Below are 15,399 nucleotides of genomic sequence, written 5' to 3'. Positions count from 1 at the left end.
AAATATACAAAATATTTAACAAAATAAACGATTTAAATAATTAAAACGAGACCTCACATGCCCAACCAGAGAGAGGAGCTACCTCCATAATACAGATAATAACAATAAGATAGATTCCGTAAGGATAAGAACTCGTGACTATTCTCTTTGCCAAACAGTCAAAATCGAGAAAAGAAAGATGATTAAATAATTAAGAAATATATGGTCATGAAACATGACCGTTTTGATTGTTTTTCAGATTTTTCTTTTTAACTGTGCGTGTACTTTTATGTCCTTTCGTTGCTGTTCAGTGCCCTTTGCTTGGCAATTGTAGTGAGGCGGTGTTGTGTGGTGATCACTGTGGCTTCGGAAATTTCTTGTAGTTTCCAAACCTTTACATTATTGGATGCTGAAGTCAACAAGTGGCAGTTAAATGCATGTGTCCCATTCTTGAAAAATAGTGATATAAAACGAATTACCCCACTAGGGTGTGGTCCAGTGGTTTTCCGGATCACATGCAAGTTGTCCGGTATGACAGTCGGATGGGTACAAATTTTTGAATAAAATTAAGGTCAAGTTTGGCAACTCTTAAAAAATTCAAAAAGTCAAAAAGTCACTATCCTATTTAAATCACATCATCTTATTTAAGTCACATTACCTCTCTAACACATCACTTCAAACCCAACTCATATTTCATAAAAAGTAAAAAAGTGCACTTATTTAGTCTTCCCAAACTTGGCCTAAATTTGATTGTCAATCGACTATTTCAAAGTCATAAGTTATGATATCCTTACAGAACTTCATTTTTCCGTCGTTAAAAACACTTTTCAGAAATTGTACATTCTTTTTTTCCGTGATTTTTTTTGTTTTTACTGAATTTTTTAATATTTTAAACAATTTTTTTACTTTTTAGAGACACTTAACATAAATATACCTAAAAAGTAAAAAATCATAAAAAAATTCTTTTAAAAATTCACTAAATACCAAAAATACAAGAATTTAGTATATTTTTTGTATTTTTATGTATTTATTAATTTTTTAAAATATTTTTTTACAAATTTTTTACTTTTTAGATACATCTAACTAAAGTGCATCTAAAAAAGTAAAAAAATATTTAAAATTTAGAAAATATTCACTAAAAACAAAAGAATACGAAAACCAAAAAACTCAATTTTCAAAAAACTTAATCCAGAAAACTCAAACTAAACACTACTTTTGTGTTAAAGAGTTTTATGAGACAAAATATTAGTGTCAATTTGTAAATAGAATAAAATATTACTTCAAAAATATTAAATAATTTTTTTGCGAGGAGATGTTTTTAGTTAAAATGTGAAATTAAAAAAAGTCAAGTGTTTAAAAACAACTTTTGATTTTTTGGAGGAAAAACATGCAAAACGTAGAGAAAATAAACCTAACCCAAATCAAACCAAGCTCCTATCAAATGGAGTCGGCTACATGAATATTTTTTCTTCACGTGACTCTATCAAAGGCCATTTCATAGAGAAAATAAGATAAATATTTTTATTTTATTTTTTTGTGACTTTTTGTTTTTTATTTTTATTTTTTGGCTATATTAATCTCTTCCAAACACCCCCTTGGATTTATTTTAAATGTAGATCTATTTATAATTTGATTTAATCCTGATTTTTTATTACATTTATTTTGCACTATTTTTTTAATTTTATTTTTATCTTTCTTGTGTTCCTAACATTGCCCATAGTGCAACGACGGCTACTACTTAGAACTCCAAATAAAACAGTAATATTATAAATTTAGAAAATTTACTTAAATTTTTATCTAGAATCGTCATAAACAGTTCGAATAATTCTATACATACTAACAATCTTAGTAAAAAGAAATAGTGAAATGCGATTGGTTCTCAAAAAATCGATAACATTTAGCTATCCAATGATGGTTGGACATGTATGCTTTTTTAATAAGATTGTTACTAAGAAAATACGATCTAGAGGCACGGTGTAAATAAGATTGTTACTACCATTGCTTTTTTGCTTAAGGTACGGGCATATGCTTTTTTAATAAGATTGTTACTACCATTGCTCTAAATGGTCCAGATTGATGAACTCCAAACAAAATAGTAATATTATAAATCTAGAAAATTTACTTAAAATTTTATCCAGAATCATCAATAAATTTATTCGGATCTCACAATATACCAATTAAATCTTAATCAAGCAACTTTTCATGGTAATTTTCATTTATTTTTCTGTTTCGGTAGAGTTTGTGCCAAACAAAATGAGCTATTTATGAAAAAGATTATAGCTCAACTTGTTGAAAGTTTGTTGGAACTTAATTTATTTATTAAATGATCTAGAGTCAAATTATTAAACTCATTTAATAATTAAGTTGAGTTCAAGTAGACCAAAGCTTGATTTGAACATTGAGATATATAAATTAATATTTATTTTAGTAATATATCAAATATATTTTCATTATTAATTTATTTCATTTCTCTACTTGTGTTTGGTATGTACAAATTTATATATTTAATTTATAGCATTTATTAACAACATGAGCATCTATTTATATTTTACTTATAATTTTTCTTTTGTTTGCTCAATGAGCATATTCATTTAAGTTTTAGTTTTCTTTTCAAATTAGAGTTTAAGCCTGAACTTTGTTGATATCTATTCAATTTGATTTGCGTTAAATTTGAGTTTTTCAAATATTTGATAAGTCGAACTCACTGAGGCCTATTTGAAAAAGTTGAAATCACACCTATCAAACTCAGGTCATCTAGCACTTCAACCAATAATGAGTGAGAGAGAGCTAGAGAGAGAAAGAGCAAGCGTACGGACACAAGAAAAAGGACTATTCTAACAATAATGATAGAGACCCCACAAAATATAATCCTCACAATTTCTAAAATGATCTGAACCATTCATGTCACTGTTAGATACACCTCCCAAAAAAATTCAAACACATCAATAATCAATACATCAGTGAGGGTAATCGAGATCATCTTTTGTGGGGATTCCAAACATTTTTCCTATTCTAAAAATAACTATTCTACAGTCACGGACCAATGCTTTAATTTTGGTTCCAAATTATTCAATAAAAAATTGAGACTCCAGGTCCATCTTTCTACTTTTCTTTTAAAGAGATGGATTCTGAGAAAATGAATTTAACAAAGTGCGACCTCAAGTTCTATATATATATATATATATATATTTATGTAATCCACCACGAATGACCAAGAGGAGAGATCACGTGGTGTTCATTGAATAATTTTTATTACACTAATACTATAATTTCAGGAAAAAAAAAATGGACAAAGTATACTAACGGTTTTTATAATTTGGGATTCGTGTTATTTCAGTTTCTGACTTTTCAATTGTAATACATTTAACCATAAATTTTAAATCTTGTTCCAAATAAAGACAATTGAATTTCAATTGTAATACATTTAACCATAAATTTTAAATCTTGTTCCAAATAAAGACAATTGAAAATACCATTGCTCAATTCTAAGGGCAAAGTCATCAATTTAATAAAATATAAACTAATTTGACAAAAATAAATGTTTAAAAAATATTTTTTAATTTTTAAAAATTATTTCTACCCACCAAAGATAAAATTATGTAAAATTGATAAATCTTTTACACATTTTTTTTTATCAAATTAATTTTTAGTATGTGTTTGAATGATAATCATGTAATGGATGATTGTTTTTGTTGATGCTTTTCGATAGTTATCATGTAATAGATGGTTGTATTTGTTGTTAACGGATATTTTTATATAATTATTATGTAATGGATGGTTATTAGGTTTTTAATGTGTAATCAATATATTTAATGTATGAAATATTTTTAGTATTGGATTTTTTGATTTAATGGATTGATTTAATAATGATATCAAAATTATTGATTATTGGATATTCAACAAACCCTAAATCACCAGAAAACTTCGAGGCTTATAGGGATGCTTTAGAGGGTTTGGATTCGATTATTGGATATGCGGTAAAAGCAAATAACAATGTTAAGATTATAGAGCACTTGAGGGAGTTGGGATGTGGGGTTGTGTTGGTTAGTGTTACTTAGCATCGATTTCGATCCCACTAGGTATGTTATTCTACTTTGGCCCTGTTTGATAGAACTGTGAAAAAGTTATTATAGATTATAACTTTAAACATAAATTGTTAACCTGTTTGGTATAGTTGTGAAATTATGGATTTAATCAGCAGAATAGTCTTTGGTTGAATAAGCTGTAAAATAACTTTTTACTAGGTAATGTCCTTTTTGCCCCCTTTTGCTTTCTCTTTATTTTATTTTATTTTTCTCCTTATTTTTTTTCTCTTTTTTTTTTTCTTCTTCCCTTCTTTTCTTCTCTTAATTGTTTTTTATTATCTTGTTTCCTTCTTCCTTTTTTTCTTTTCTTCTCTTAATTTTTTTTTCTTTTTCTTCAGTTTATTTTATTCTTTTTTGTTCTTCTCTTCTTACATATTAATTATATTCATGTATTTATATTAATGTTGTGATTTCATTACATATTATTTTTTTATATTCATTTTAGTTTATAAATACATGAATATTTATTAATATTTTTTTTAATTAATTTATTATCAATTAATGGCTTAATTAGTATCAATTAATACTAAAATTATTAATTAGTATCGATTTATAAAAAATTTATTTCATTAATGGCTTAATTATTATTTCATATTTTTTATTAATATAAAAATCACAAGTTTTTTTTCATTAAACAATTTTATTTTATTTTTCTCTTCTTTCTTTTTTATTTTTCTTCATTTTACAATAATACCACACCCTAGCCACCGTCGGCAGCTCTAGGGTTTTGCTCTGGTTCATATCGCAATCGATCAGGATGGGTGTGGTTAGGGTTGTCGATCGTGAGCTAGGGTTGATCGCCATCGCGATCGCGATGCTGGAGAGAACACCGTCAATCGGGACGTCAGTTTGGAGATTGTAGCCTAATGGCGGTGGTGAGAGCCCTAGTTTGTCATTGTTCGATCGCCACACCATCGATAGTGAGCTCTGGTTTGTCACCGTTTGATCGTCACGCATATGCGGTAGTGAGCTAGGGCTTTGCCCCTCTGGTTCGTGAGAGAAAAAGAGAGAGAAAGAGAGAGAGAGAACAACTCAAAAGGTAATTTTACAGATTGAGATGGCGACAAGAGGGTTTTGCCCCTCTGGTTAGGGTTTCAGATCACGATGGTGGTAGTGACGGAGAGAGTTTTAGATCGTAAGAGAGAGAGAAAGAGAGAAAGAGATCGCGAAGAGAGAGAGAGAGCCAGAAATCACCTCCCTTCGCCAGAAATCGCCTCTATTCGCCGAAAATCGCCTCTCTGGTTCATGCGAGAGATAGACATATGTGTGTTTTGGTTTATATACATGGCACACTTGTAATAACTTGAAATTGTGAGGGGCATTTAAGTCATTTTGCCCCTTAAATGGTAGTTGCGCGCTTAAGCTGTTTCGGAAAAACTTCTCCTCTCCTACTTGAAGAAAAAATTAATTTTTGACTTACAAAAAGCTATAATCTGTATTATTAAGCTGAACCAAACACACCAAAATAACTTAAATTAAACTAAAAACCAAAATAAGCCCTACCAAACAGGGCCTTTGTTTTCTTGTGATGTGAGTTAATATGATAGTTTCAATTTAGCATTTTCTCTGATATATAGAACATGTTTATGTTTCAAAATAGAGGAATACTCGTACTCTGTTTTTTGTAGTGTGAGTTAATAGTTTCAATATAACATTTTCTCCCATGCATGGGTGTTAGGGTTAGGGTTTTCATGATTTGGGTGCAACGAGAAGGAGAAGGTTAGGAATTAGAATAATAAAAATAATTATAAAAGTTATAAAAATATAAAGTAAAAAAAAATATAAAAAAAATTGTATTTTGAGGGTGTAAGGAATTAAACTGGTGGTACAAGTAGGGAAAAGGCAGTTTTGCCCTTATATTATAAAAACAACCAAACTAATATTTACACAATGAGGGTGTTTATGTAACTTTATAGATTTAATTTTAACAAACTAATATCACCATACTAATACACAAATAAGCACACACATCTCTAAATTAATACCACCACATTGATAATCTCTTCATTCAATCATACTCATAATCTCATTCAACCTAATCCGCAACCAAACAGGCAAAATAGGATATGTCACTCCCATAAGTGGGCCAAGACCAGGGGAAGCCTTAAAAAATTAAGGGTGAATTACAGTTGTGCACTCCTATATCTTAATTTTTCACTTTGACCCTTCAATTCTAAAATTTCCAATTATATCCATCAACTACTAGATTCTTATGAGTATAAAGTCTCGTTTGGGAACAGGCTAATTTAGTAACTTTTGGTTATTTGGCTAAAAAGATAGGTAAAAAAAACTTGTATGTTTGGGATGACTTTTTGGCTAATTACGAAAAGATGTGCAAAAAGTAGAGAGAAAAGAGAATCTTTGACTTTTTGGTATGAGTTATTGACTTTTGGCTAATTTAGTAACTTTTTGACTAATTGGCTAAAAAGTAAGTCCCCAAACGGGGCCTAAGTAAGGGTCACTCCATTCTGTTTCCAAAAAAAAAAAAAAAAAACAAACAAACCACATACATCAAACTTCTCTACCTTGACCTCGCCAATATTACATTTTCTCATTTTTCACATTATTTTTATTTTTTAGCCTCTCATAAAAAGAAAGTCAACAGTGAGAAGCTTAAAGTAAAAGATATCATATTACTTTTCAAGTACAACACCTTTTTACTATGACTTTTTGATTCAATGCCATATGAAAGTTGGAAATTTAAAAAGCAAAAGAATTGAAGAGCTAAATTGAAAAAACGTTAAAACTTTAAAAAGTTAAAGTGTAATTTATCCTTTAATTTATCACAAATTCGGATTCATAAAAAATAAAAACTAAAAAAAGGTTTACACAAGTAGAAATTCACCAAATAAAAAGGCTCAATTTATTTATTTATTTTTAAGAACAGGAAATTTAGGCCACTCCTAATTTTAATATCATACGCTACAGAAGATTTTAAGGTGGTGTTTGGCAAGTGGTTTTGGGGCTAAAATAGTCACAAAAGACAAAATATGTTATTTTAACCACAATAAATAAAACATCACACCCAACACATAATTATTACATTCTTCTCTTACAAAAAAAAATCAAAAAAGTCAAAAAACCCTTCCCAAACTAAGCTTTTTAGGCCAGGCTAAAATAACCAAAAAAACCAAAAAATTGAAAAGCCAACCCACTTCCCAAACCAACCCTAATGCTGTGTTTGGTTGGGGGATTTGTAAAGTGATTTGAAAAGGGAATTGGAAAAGGTAGGTGAAATATGAATAAATCATGCCTATATTTCACATAATTTCACACACCTTTTCTCTTTTCCTTTCCAAATCTCTCCCTAAATCTTTTAACCAAACACCGCATAAATAAAGCACCAAACATGGCCTTGGACGAATTGTGAATCATGATTCCAGAAAGAGGGAAACAAACGTGTGGACCATGGAAAAGAAGGACATCTTTTGCAGCAAAGTAAAAGCTGACACGATTTCAATACCCTTTCCATCATGCCCAAACCATTGCGGCATAATTGAAGGAAGAAAAATGTTCTAGAGTTCTAAAATAATATTAATTAATTTATTTTTTATTTTTTATTATTTTTTTTAACTAATGATTGAGATCCTCATCTTCACAAGATTCTCAAAAATCTGAATTATTTATGATATGAACTACACACATATATAAGTAAGCCCCACACATATATGGAGGGCTAAGATCACTTTAGAGGTGTTAAGATGATCCTCAAAAGGGATCCAAACAAATTTTTTTTTTTTTGGGTGCATTGCCAGCTCTTTAGAGCAACTCTACCAAAGCTTCCTATCATATCTAGACAAATCCCCCATTCTATTACTCTAAATCCGATAAATTTGGGACAAAACTTACTAGTATAGTCTTCAAAAATTAATAGTACTTAAGGAAAGTTGCACTTGAGACTTGACAGGATTTTTAAGTCCCAAATTACACCCACTAGATCAATTTCTTGGAATTAGATTTTTATGTTTATATTACTTATTAAAAAAAATTAAATTTTATCAAAAATCAATATGTACTTTAAAAGTTATAAAATTTTAAAAAAATATTGTCATATAAGCATTTTTATCAAAAGAATGGTGAATTTATTATAAAAAAGATCTAATTAAAAAAATTATTAAAATACAATTTTAAATATATGTAATTTATCAAATCACAAGTATTTTTACAAAATATATGACTAATCATGTTTCTGGAAGAAAAAAAAAAAAAAAATTCATTAATTTTCTCTTTTCCATATTCAAAGTGGGTCCCTCCTTTAAAAAATGAAGAAAAAACAAATTTAGACCATATAGATAAAACGTACTTCATACGCGTATACAGGGCTATTTTGCAAAATATAATTTATTTTGAATCATATTATTTTTCATATTTTTTATATATTTTTTTAAAAATATATTAAAAAGCATTTTTTTTTAACGTGTATACAAGATCATGTTTGGCACGAGAGTTTTGTGCTTTAAGTTTAGAAAATACTGGAGATAATTTTACGGAACGATATAATCATTTAGGGTGTGTTTGGTAACGTTTACGTTTTCAGTTTATATTTACAAAAATTTTATAAACTGGTTTTTGTTTATTTTTTGTTTATTTTAAAAAAAACATAAACTGTAAACGCGTTTGGTAATTGATAAAATGTTTAAAAAATTTAAAAATATAAAAAAGAGTGAGAAAATGGCAAGTGGTGGCAAGTGACGGCGGAAAACGGTGGTGGAAAGTGGTGACGGTGGGTGGTAGGTAGCTGGTGGTGGTGGTGGTGGGTGGGTGGGTGATGGTGGCGGGTGGTAAGTAGTAGCGAGTGGGTGGTGGTGGCGGCGGGTGGTGGTGGCAAGTGGGTGGTGGTGGCGGCGGGTGGTGGTGGCAAGTGGGTGGTGGGTGGTGGCAGGTGGGTGGTGGTGGTGGGTAGGTGGCGGGTGATGGTAGCGGGTGGGTGGGTGACGGTGGCAGGTGGTAACGAGTGGGTGGTGGCGGCGGGTGGTGGTAGCGGGTGAGTGGGTGACGGTGGCGGGTGGTAGCGAGTGGGTGACGGTGGCGGGTGGTAGCGAGTGGGTGGTGGCGGCGGGTGGTGGTGGCGGATGGCGGGTGGTGGCGGATAGGTGGCAGGTGGTGGTAGTGGGTGGGTGGGTGACGATGGCGGGTGGTAGCGAGTGGGTGGTGGTGGTGGTGGCGGCGAGTGGTGAGTGGTAGTGGCAGGTGGGTGGCGGATGACGGATGGCGAGTGGCGATGGGTGGTGGCGGATGGGTGGTGGGTGGTGATGGTGGGTGGGTGGGTGACGGTGGCGGATGGGTGGTGGGTGGTAGCGAGTGGGTGATGGTGGTGGTGGTAGCGGGTGGTGGGTGGTGGTGACAGGTGGGTGGCGGATGGCGGGTAGTGGTGGGTGGTGGCGGGTGGTGGTGGTAGTAGGTGGTGGGTGGTGGTGGTGGGTGGGTGGTAGGTGGCTGGTGGTGGATGGTAGTGGTAGGCGGGTGGTGAGTGGTGGTGGCAAGTAGGTGGCGGGTGGTGGTGGCGGGCGGTGGATGATAGTGACAAGTGGTGGGTGATGGCGGGTGGATAGTAGGTGGGTGGTGGTGGTGGTGGTGGCGGTGGCGGCGGTGGCGAGGGATGGGTGGTGGTGGCAGGTGGTGGTGGCGGGTGGGTGGTAGGTAGTGGTGGCGGAAGACGGTGGTGGAAAATGGTGGCTGGTGGTGGCTAGTATTGGGTGGTAAAAAAAAAAAACTGAAAACTCAAAATGGAAACACATTTTTTGTGTTTTCATTTTTTGGCCAAATTTATAAACTGAGACCACTGATTTATAAATCAAAAATTTTACCAAACAAGTTTTTATTTAAGTTTTTAAAATTTTTATAAATATAAACAGAAAACTGAAAACGTAAGTGTTACCAAACGACACCTTAATAAACAATTTTGATTTATAATACAAAACATAATAATGTTAGATTATTAGAAGATAAGATCTGCTGACAATATTTTAAACTTTTTTATTAATGAATAACATCATATAAGATGTTTAATATTTTTTTCTCACAAAACACGTGCTTGGTTGGCTGGCTAGGCTTCAGGAAATTTTTTTATTTTTTATTTTAGGATTTTCTCACTTGCCATTTTTTTTTAAAGCTCAAAACTCAATAGTTTATGATTCCTGTAACAGAAAAAAGGGGAGAAATTACCAACCAAAAAAAAAAAAAAACCCTTGCATTTGATTCATGTAACAAAACAAACTCTCAATTTTTAATTTTGCCAATTTAAATCATAAATTTTTTATTTGTTTTCAATTTAAATCATTTGTCTATTTCTCTCGAGTAAAATTGATTTTTTTTTTGGATATTTTAATCATTAAACTCAATGAAAAATGATATTTTAGACACTTTATATATCCTTACATTGAGTTTAATAGTTAAAAAAAAAATTCTTTTTCATTGGTTTTACCTAACTAAGATTGAAAACAAATAGAAAATTTTAAATTTATATTAATAAAATTAAAAACTCATAATTTGTATTGTTAGAAGGTTCATACACACACACACACAAACACACACACACATAAATATACTTTATGTAATTGTCAAAAAAAAAAAAAAATTATAACCAAACATTACAATGTTAGTCTCATAAATTAATAATTCTAATCCTATACTAAAAAGGCCTAACCAAAGAGAAATAATGGTTAGACCCTATAATGAGCCAAGGTCTCAAAAGTCACTCTTAAGTGATTGTTACATAACAGAACTTAGGCCTCGTTTGGCAAGAGGCTATTTTAGCCAATTAGCCAAAAAGTTACTAAATTAGCCAAAAAGCAAACAACCCATACCAAAAAGTCAAAAAGATTCTCTTTTCTCTCTACTTTTTGCACATCTTTTCGTAATTAGCTAAAAAGTCATCCCAAACATACAAGTTTTTTTACCTACCTTTTTAGCCAAATAGCCAAAAAGTTACTAAATTAGCCTGTTCCCAAACGAGGCCTTAATCATATAGCGGCAAGTCACGGATTTGTACATGGACGGGGATTCGAACCCATACTCCTGACAGTTGATACGGTTTACAAGAAGGTTTGTCCTACCAACCATATAAACTGTCGCCCGAGTGACTAGTTCAGAAGAGAGTAGAAGTTGTGATCTCAAGATTTATATCCTAAAATCTTACCAAAGTGTCACACCCCCTTAGATTATAATCCTGCATTATAATCTACTCAATCAAATTCCTTATATAATATCCTATATGAGTTATAAATAATCCCATAAATCACACATGGGTGATTTTTCAGACTAGATCTTAATGTATCCAAGACTATCGAGATCACTCTTAAAATGATCATGAGTAAAAATTTAAACCTATACTTCTAACACTAATTCTGATTCGTCAGGTCTGGAAGGACCAAACAAGAAACTAGAAGACAGAAGAGGCATGTGCGCAGACGTGTTTTTAGTGGAATCCGGAGGCCTTGCGTCCACCAAACAAACAAGGCCAATAAACTATCTCTAGCAAACAAATGTGTAGTCATAAACTAGGATTAGAGTAGTCTAGTCTAGAGCACTTTGGCTCTCACTCTTATAGTTTTATGTATGTATTAGATTAATTTAATAATTATAAAAGCATGATTTCATCAAATCACAATTATAATTTTAAAATTTTTATTTAATTATAATTACTTAATCAATTTAATTTTTGTTATTATATATAAATGATCTATCCATAAAATTATATAAAATGAATAATTTGAATTATTAAAATGAGACCAATAATAAATCTCACGTAATTAATTAAATTGAATTGAGCTTTTGTAAACTAAGAAGAACCAAATCCTTACACATTTATCCCATAATTAACTGAACTTATAATGACAAGTAATTGCTACAAATTTTTTTTTTTTTTTTTTTTTTGAGTTTTACTATATATTAAAAGTATAACATGACTTCTCAATAAAACCTAATCTTGTTTTAATATAAGAGTATATGAATAATAGTAAAATAAAAACCAAAATTATTGAAATTTAAATGAATTATAATAATATTTCAACACCAAATTTGATAAGAATATGTATTATAGCCCAGTGGGTTTCTCTTGGGGTTTGGGTCTGGGATGTGTGGGTGAGGCGCACGTCTCAGGTTCGAATCTCCTAAGGGGTGCACGTCTCACAGCAGTTTGAAAAGGGTACACGGCTTCCCCTAGGCTACTTACCCTCGAGATTAGTCGAGGTACGTCACTTCTAAGGGGTGCTGGCCCGAATACTCAGTTATTAAAAAAAAAAAAAAATCAATACATTGGAATAACATGAAAAGTGAGCTCTATTAAGGTCAAGTTTGACAATATCAAAATAATCTATCTTTTTATCTTCTTTTTATCACATCACCTCTCTACTTTTTTGTATATCTTTTTGTAAAAAGACAAAAAATGCACTTATTTAAGTCATTCCAAACAACCCCTAAATCAATAAGATTATTTTTTTTTAATAACTAAGCGTTCAGCCCAATTTGTAATAATATTTTATATTTAAAATTTAATATTCAAAATTGATAAATTAGCAGTACTTAAATTATACTATGTTAAAAAAAAAAATTTGGGTGGGTAACTATGTTAAATTTTTTTAAAAAAAAATATATATAAAAAAGAGTGGGTTAAAATACGAAGTGCACCGGGCAACACAAGTACAATTACCGAGGTTAATTTGATTAGACAGAACTCCATACCTTACTTAGAAGGTCATTGGTTTGAATATATCCACGTACGTGTGAATCTTATTCTCGGTATGTACGTGGAATCTTATTCTCGGTATGTTTATTGAGCCTCTGCTTGGAAAGTATATTGATTTTTTTGATTTTTTTAATTATTTTCACTTGGGTTAAAAAGTTTGATTTAAAATTTATTTTTTACTTTTTGATTTTTTTAATTTTTTTTTACTTCAGAATAGTATAATGATTATAGGTTAGATGTGATATTTTATTTGTTATGACTAAAATAATTTATTTTACCTTTTGTAACTAAAATAGTTCCAAACCTCCTCATCAAACGGACCCTGAGGCTCTCAGTCTCTCATTTTGGAAGTTTCTTTATATTAATTTACATTGTGTTATTTATCTTAATTTGGGAAAGGAATTAATTTTTTGACCTTTTAGTTATTTTGATTATTTTAGTCTGGAACTAAAAAACTTAATTTGAGAATGACTCTTGACTTTTTTTAAGAAAAAAAAAATATAATAATTATAAGTTGAATGTGATGTTTTACCTTATTAAATTAAAAAATTTATTTTATTTTTTTACGACTATTTTAAGCTCAAACCCATTTCTCAAACAATGACCTACTATCATTATGAGCTTAAATCATTAAGCTTCATTAGAAAAATAAATAAAAATTAAACAGAAAAGGGGGACCACTGGATAAGAAACACAATTAGTGGTTCACATGTAAGAGTTTGGCTAAAATGCGCGCTACGCGTACCAACAACACTTTCACAGGCCGTGGTGTTGGCGTTGAACTATTAAAAATAGTTTATAAATTATAACTTAACAAATTATAATTTATAATTTTAATCAAAAATATTTAATCTGTTTAGTGTATTTATTGAATTATAAATTTAAGTTAATGAGTAGTATTAGAATAAATAAGCTGTGAAATAATTTTTTCAATTAATTTTTATTTTTTATTATTTATTATTTGTCTATATTTCTCATAAAAAATAATAATAATAATCTATAATCTATTTGAGTCTTTTTTATTTTTAAAAAAAATATAAAATAAAAAAATCGAAGAGTGTAACCATAAATTAACATGTCTACAGTAAAAACTGATAACCAAAAGTAAAGGGTGAGTAGTTTCTTAAAAATAGCTTTTTTAAATTAAAATAAATTGTTAAAATTAGAAATTATTTGAAATAAATTTAACCAAATAATTTAAAATAACTTTTTCACAATTAAAAGGTATAAGCTAGATTTGAAAAACCGAAACCAACACCGCCGTTGTCCAATTTTAGATGAGGCTCAGCGTTGGCATTTTGTTTCTATTTATAGTTTCAATCATTTTGTTTTTGCTTCTTTCCATCAACGGTTCAGGTAATAATACAGAAAGTCTTTTCTTTTTTTTTATAAGGAAAACTACCGATAGATTTAATAATTATATTTAATTTTTTATTAAATCTTATTAAAAATAAATTTTAATAAAATTGTTGTTAAAAATAATTTTTTATGATAATTTTTTTTATATATATCATTAAAAATTAATAATTAATGACTTTTTTAATCACATTTTTATAAATTGTCATTAAAACTTATCATTAGTAACTTTTATTGTGACAAATTTTTTAATCTGTCAACGAAAATAAAAAATTAATAACATTTTTTATGACAATTTTTTAAAACCGTTGCTAAAATTTATGATTACTAATATTTTTCATGACATAATTTTCAAACTAAAGTTGAAAATTAATAATTTATGATTTTTTTAATAATATTTGATTAGAAATGTCATTAATTATTATAAGTGACAGAAATAAAGGGCAGTGAGAGTTCTGTGCCAAAATGATCTGTTTGGATTGCCAGAAAATGTAAGAAAAAATCATTAATTGAGTGAGTTTCTCAAGTGATTTCAAAACAGAAAAAAAGAGTGGTGGACAGAGGGTAGTGAGTCTTGCTTTATTTTTCTTGTTTGATTTTGTTATTTCTTTCAAGCTGCTTTTCTTTTATTTTCTTAGAGACCAAACAGGGAGAGAGAGTATTAAGAGGAACCTGGGCTTTGAGAATCTTGGTCCTGGCTTGGGTTCTCTTGGCTAGATCGGCCACCATGCGGAAGCGTCTACGGCGGTTCCTGAAGATGGTGACGGCGGATCTCCACCTCCTCTGAGCCTCCTCTGAGGGGTGTTTCCCCGGAATATCGAAATCCTTCCTCAACATCTTCTCCATCTCACTTTTTTTCTTTTTCTTTTTTTTAAAGTTTAAAAACCCAAAACCAGAATTGTTGAGAGAGAGAGAGAGAGGACACAATCCAACAAAGACTCCCATAAAGAAGAGACTGGAATGGAGAAAAGTGTTCCAAAAAAAAAAAAAAAAAAAACTACTCTCTCTTTTGGGTTCGGGTTATTTTAACAAAATATATATATATATATATTTAACTCTAGATTAAAAATTATCATATTTAAATCATAATTATTATTATTAAGTTAAAATTATCATATTTAAATCATAAATATTATATTTTTTTATAAAAAATTAAAAAATTCTTTCTAAATGTGACTATTTTAACTCCAAATTAGGCCTCGTTTGAGAACAGACTAATTTAGTAACTTTTTGACTCTTTGACTAAAATATGAGATAAAAAAACTAGTATATTTGGATGACTTTTTAACTTTT

The 15,399-nt window shown here is 30.5% G+C and overlaps 1 protein-coding gene across 1 annotated transcript in view; it reads right to left on the bottom strand.

Moving 5' to 3' along the window:
• Positions 1–15,136, bottom strand: part of ACA4 (autoinhibited Ca(2+)-ATPase) — a 33,452-nt gene extending 18,316 nt beyond the window's left edge. The window contains exon 1 of the mRNA XM_082898414.1: positions 14,779–15,136. Within this exon, the coding sequence (XP_082754540.1) occupies positions 14,779–15,051 (273 nt within the window). The 5' untranslated portion in view covers positions 15,052–15,136. The remainder of the gene's footprint in view (positions 1–14,778) is intronic.
• Between the last annotated feature and the right edge of the window lie 263 nt (positions 15,137–15,399).

The sequence above is a fragment of the Camellia sinensis genome, chromosome 12 (genome assembly GCF_055761805.1).
Source record: "Camellia sinensis isolate YWXY chromosome 12, ASM5576180v1, whole genome shotgun sequence".
Taxonomy (NCBI): domain Eukaryota; kingdom Viridiplantae; phylum Streptophyta; class Magnoliopsida; order Ericales; family Theaceae; genus Camellia; species Camellia sinensis.
This window is presented reverse-complemented; position numbering and strand designations above follow the sequence as displayed.